The sequence below is a fragment of the Pristiophorus japonicus genome, chromosome 4, assembly GCF_044704955.1.
Source record: "Pristiophorus japonicus isolate sPriJap1 chromosome 4, sPriJap1.hap1, whole genome shotgun sequence".
Taxonomy (NCBI): Eukaryota; Metazoa; Chordata; class Chondrichthyes; family Pristiophoridae; genus Pristiophorus; species Pristiophorus japonicus.
The window spans coordinates 41,635,601-41,641,168 of NC_091980.1; the positions used below are offsets into that span (position 1 = coordinate 41,635,601).

Here is a 5,568-nt window from a genome sequence, read left to right on the forward strand (position 1 = left end):
CACATTTTGGTAAGTCTCTTTTGTCACGTGAACGCAGGCTACTGCCTCGGTTAACTTATTGGATACATATACAACCAGTTGGGGTTCGCCCGCTCATTTGGCTTGCTGTACCACATGCCCGACCCCGTGTGATAACACATCACTTGCTACAAGTACTTTGTTAGATACATATACAACCGGTTGGTGTTCGCCTGCTACTTTGGCTTGTTGTAAGGTGCCCTCGACCCCATATGATAATACATCATTAGCCGCGAAAGGGCACTCACATGGGTTACACAGTGCAAACAACTTATTGGAACGTAGTGGGTTCCTGGCCTTCTCAGAGGCCGCCCCTTTACATTTGCCCCAAGCCCAGTCGTCTTCCTTGCTGGGCAACACATGCCTCTGTTTCGTTGCGGCGACATCCCTTGGTCTGGAAGCACTTACGTCCCGTGGTCTGGACGCACTCTTGTCCTGTGGTCTGGATGCTCTTCCGTTCCGTGGTCTGGATGCACTCTCGTCCGTGTCCGTGATGCTGACTGCCGCGATCTTCCTCCCTAGGGATTCTGACTCTGGCATCGGGAAGGCGCATTCAGATTGTTTCGGTTGGAGTCTCACTCTGCTTGGTCAACCTTGAGCCTCTTCCATCATCGCGAAGAGGTTGTCAGCTTCGGGTGGTGGGTACCGCGCCTGTACCGCTGCTCGGTTGATCTTTACCTCCTCGTGGTCATTATGAACGGCCTGTGCCTTGGGGAACTGCAAATGGATCTGCAAATGAATCTGCAGTTCCATCAAATCTTCCCCATCCATCTTCTACCAAGCAGCATTGGCCCATCACCTGAAACAAACCACAGTGGTAAATCATGGGATACTCTTATATCCGCACTACCAATAACTGGTATCAGTCCCTTGGTGTAGGTGCGCAGCTTTGCCTGAATCGGGATCAGTTTGGGTCGTTGTGCTCTGTCGCCCTAGAGCATCTTTAATGCCTTCTGGCTCATAATTGACTGACTCGCCCCCATGTCCAACTCCATGGAGACTGGAATGCCGTTTAACTCAACTTTCATCAACCTGGGAGGACTTTCTGTAGTGAAGGTGTGTACCCTATACACTGCTTCCTTGGGCTGAGTTGCCTCTCTCGCTAATTCTCCATAGTCCTCACCGGACTGAAACTCTTCTGCTGACTCCTCTGCCACGTGGTGAGTCACAGTACGTTTGCACATTCGCTGGAGATGGCCCATTGTTCTGCAGCTTTTGCACTCACAGCCTTTAAATCGACATTGATGGCTCCTACGATTACCTCCGCGACACCAGCAATTTGTTAATGGATTCACATTTACACCCCTTGGTGGACTCTGAGTCATGCTTGGCCTAGCAAAAGCAGGCATGTAAGTTCTGTCATGTACAGTCCTTGTTTGTTCAACAGTTCTGCCTGAAAACGGCATTATTTTATGCACGGTACTTTCCAGTAAGCTTTGATTCCGCGAATAGATCATCTGTTTGGTATTGCAACTTGAGGACATGAATGCCTAGCCTATGGTGATGGCCCTCTTCAAGTCAACAATGGTTTCGGCAGCCAGTAGCTTGCAAAGGCTAGCCTCGTGACTTATACCAATCACAAAAACGTCCCGCAACACGTCTTTCAGGAACTCGGCAAATTCGCACGGTCCTGCAAGTCATCTTAGGTCGGCGATGTAGTTCGCTACATCCTGGCCCTCCGGGCGGCGGTGTGTATACCTGGCCATTAGGATGCTCTCCTTTGGTTTGAGGTGTTCCCGAATCAGCGTGTGCAGCTCTGCGTATGACTTCTCCGTTGGTTTCACTGGCACAAGCAGATCCCTGATGAGGCCATAGACCGTGGACCTGTAGCTGGTCAAGAGAATCGCCCTGCTCTTTCCCTCCAGCTTCTCAGCGTCCAGATCGTTGGCCATGAAGTACTGGTCTAGCCGTTCAATAAAGGCTTCCCAATCTTCACCCTCTGCAAACTCCTCTAAGATACCAACAGCAGCCATGATTGTGTGAAAGTTCTTGATCCGTTGCTCGTCGCCAATTGTTATGTCTTTAATACATATATAAAGACTCCACAAGGCTCTGTTCTGTGCTTAAACTGGTGTGGGCTTAGCCTATTTATTTCAACTCCAGAGTGAGGCCGCAGCATGGTGGGCACTCTTTTATACAACCCTGCACACCTGGGCAGGTAACCCCTGAGGCCTCCAACAGTAGAGCCCTCTGGTGGTACATCATGCCTGTTTACATAGTTAATACATAAAGTATACATACATAACAAAAATAATATATATACTAGTGAGTGGTTATTCAAGGAAAATGGTCTGATTCTAACTCTTTGTTGTAACAGACCGAGAGAGGTTGCAACGCACCTCTGGAGCAAGTAAAAACAACAGGTGTTAGTTACAGCATTGCTCATTAATTACAATGAACTAAAATATGGTGCTACCAATTCTAGGATTTTAATATATTATAAATGAAAGCCATTATTCTTCACACATTTGTATGTTTTATTCAAGCATAATGTCATATATACATATAAATATATTAAATAAATAACATACAATCAACACTGTACACAATTCATTTACAGGAGTGCATTGATCAGAAATTAATTTACACAAGGGCATTGATCAGAAGTTCATTTACACAAGTACAGTGGTCAGGAGTTCATTTACATGACTATATTTGACTGTGACTCCATACAAAAACTTTCCGTGAAACTCAGTCTCGATGAACAGTCAAGGAACAGCGACTCTTTCTGCAAAAACAAGATCATCTCTAGATTAGAATACAGCTTTGCTATTGTTTAATGCAACAGACTAAAATAGAAAATGTTTGCATGACAATCCAATTGAGTACCTAATTATTTAAAGGACTTTAAGGGGCATGTATCCCTATCACCATTAATATTATAAAAGGGAAGTAGCTTTACACTTGCTGGTATTTGAATTTTCTTTTGTTTCTTTACGTTTTATGTTTTACTGATTTATCATATTTACAATGTAGCTGGTGTTTGACTCTGTGATGCAAACAGTTCCATTTCCTAAATATGGTACCCTGTATCTAAAAAGCTAAATTCATGATTTTGGAGAAGACTTTATTTTTCTCTTTCAATTCCTTTTAATTAAACCGATTGTATTATGCAGATTCCAGGGATGGGCACTTTGGAATAAAACAATAACACACACAAGTTAAAAAATATTAGCTATGTTGAGTGAGGCAATGTGCTAGACATCGATTAGTAATGATTTATTTTTGCTTAAGTTCATGTGCCCTTTCATAAGAAATAGGAGCAGGAATAGGTCATTTGACCCCTCGAGCCTGCTCCGCCATTTAATAAGATCATGGCTGACCTGATCATGGACTCAGCTCCACTTCCCTGCCCTTTCCCATTTAGACCACAGTTAAAATACTGGTCATGATATTTTTTGTCTCAGTAAGTTTTAATCTTTCCTCAAGATTTTCCTTGCTTACCTGCAGTATTTTGAGCCACACTCAACATTGTCCCTGCAAGAGGATCCAAGGGGTTTGTAAGTGATCCATCTCCAGAGAGGAGTCATTCTTCGGACTCTCTGCAGCACAGTTTCTACTGGACCTATAGCAGCGCAGTCGGCCTAAGAGAAGAGCGCAGAATGACATTATTAATAATGGCACTGAAATCATCCAGTTGCTCAGATAGCACAATAATACTTTTTACGAAGTCACAAATCAATTACTGCTAAAAGTTTCTTTTTACCTTTCTCTCTTTCCTCATTTTGACTTTTCCCCGTTTAAGTTTCCATAGCGCACACATTCCCTGCCGCAGGTGAGCAGAAACCAGCTCCCAAGCCTCTGCCAGTGGCACTCTGCATTCCACCAAGAAGGTATAATGAAGAGTGTCACTGCACAGGGCTGAGATCTGGAACCCGCTATGGTTTGGAGCACCAGTCTACTTTGTTACCCTGCATAGCAGCTGATACTGGGCTATGGGGGAGAACTGTGCAGTGAGCGTAGATTTGGAGTGCTCTAGCAAATAGAGGCCATTGGCTGAATAGTCTCTTTTAGTGCTGAAAACTTCAGTAGCTTAATAGACTTTAATAATGTTTAAATATATATTTTATCTCTGATTAAAACTGCCATTAAAATACCATTTGCCATGATTCAAAAGCTACTGTTGTCCTTACCTACATATGCATGCAGACACACATTCAGATAAATGTGGTACAGATAAAAAGAGGAAAAAAGGTGGAAATGTGGTTACCATAAAAGATTAAAACGCAGAAGATTAGTTAATCCATTATCTCCTTAATAGTGGAATCCAAAACTAATGCCACTCTACTTTAAAAAAATAAACCACTTTTGACAACACAAAAAGCTCGCATTGGAGAAATACACCGTGTACTATTGTCCAGCTGACACATAGGAAGGTAACTTGCTCCCAGGCTTCACCTGTTGCAATTCTTTCACCAACTGCCACCAGTTGCATGAGGAGGTAACTCCAGAATGATCAGCCCTCCATTTTGCCATCCTTCCTGTGTGAAGCACCTGGCTTGGTGTCTCCCCAGTGATGGTCAGGATCTTGCTATGTAAAATCTCAGGCATGAACCCATGTTCAGCCACTGTTACAAAAGCAATATATTGTGGATGCTGAAAATCTGAAATAAAAACAGAAAATGCTGGAAATACTCAAATTAACTCTGTTTCTCTCTCCACAGATGCTGCCTGGCCTGCTGAGCATTTCCAGCATTTTCTGTTTTTATTTCAGCCACTGTTTCTTTTGATAAAATATTGAAACACAAAGTGTTATACATTTCATTACATAACCTCGTTACATGGTTTCATGAAATATTGTAATTTGGATGTACATACCTGGCTGCTCAAAAGAGTTGAAGCAATGCAAACAATTGTAAAGAGTTTCATAAGCTGAGTGTTCATTGTAGAAGAACAGTCTGTAATAGTTGTGCACACACAAATGTAGAACAGACAAATTGTGTCCTGCAATCTTTGGCACCTTGTTTTATAGGCAATTGTATGGCATAAACGCACACTCTTCATACGGTATAGGTGACGTTGCTGGCTCATGAAGCAAAGGTCAACTCTAATATTCATAATCTAGCAGATGCAGAATAAGCAACTATTTACAATCTATATTAACGACTTGGATGAAAGGACCAAATGTAACGTAGCCAAGTTTGCCAAGATGGAAGGAAAAGCAATGTGTGAAGAGGGCACAAAAAACCTGCAAAAGGAGTGGGAAAAAATTTGGCAGATAGCGTATAATGTTGGAAAGTGTGAGGTTATGCACTTTGGCAGAAAAAAATCAAAGAGCAAGTTATTATTTAAATGGAGAAAAATTGCAAAGTGCTGCAGTACAGTGGGACCTGGGGGTACTTGTGCATGAAACACAAAAGGTTAGTATGCGGATACAGCAAGTGAATAGGAAGGCCAATGGAATCTTGGCCTTTATTGCAAAGGGGATGGAGTATAATAGCAGGGAAGTCTTTCTACAGTTATACAGGGTATTAGTGAGGTCACACCTAGAATACTGCGTACAGTTTTCGTTTTCATATTTAAGAAAGGATATACTTGCTTTGGAGGCAG

At 42.7% G+C, this 5,568-nt stretch overlaps 1 protein-coding gene across 1 annotated transcript; it reads right to left on the minus strand.

The window, feature by feature from the left end:
- Positions 1-2,709: 2,709 nt before the first annotated feature.
- Positions 2,710-4,902, minus strand: LOC139262038 (liver-expressed antimicrobial peptide 2-like). The gene is made up of 3 exons (XM_070877198.1): positions 4,837-4,902; positions 3,463-3,602; positions 2,710-2,746 (listed from the first exon to the last, which is right to left on the minus strand). The coding sequence occupies exons 1-3, from the start codon at positions 4,900-4,902 to the stop codon at positions 2,710-2,712; spliced, it is 243 nt and encodes an 80-aa protein (XP_070733299.1).
- Between the last annotated feature and the right edge of the window lie 666 nt (positions 4,903-5,568).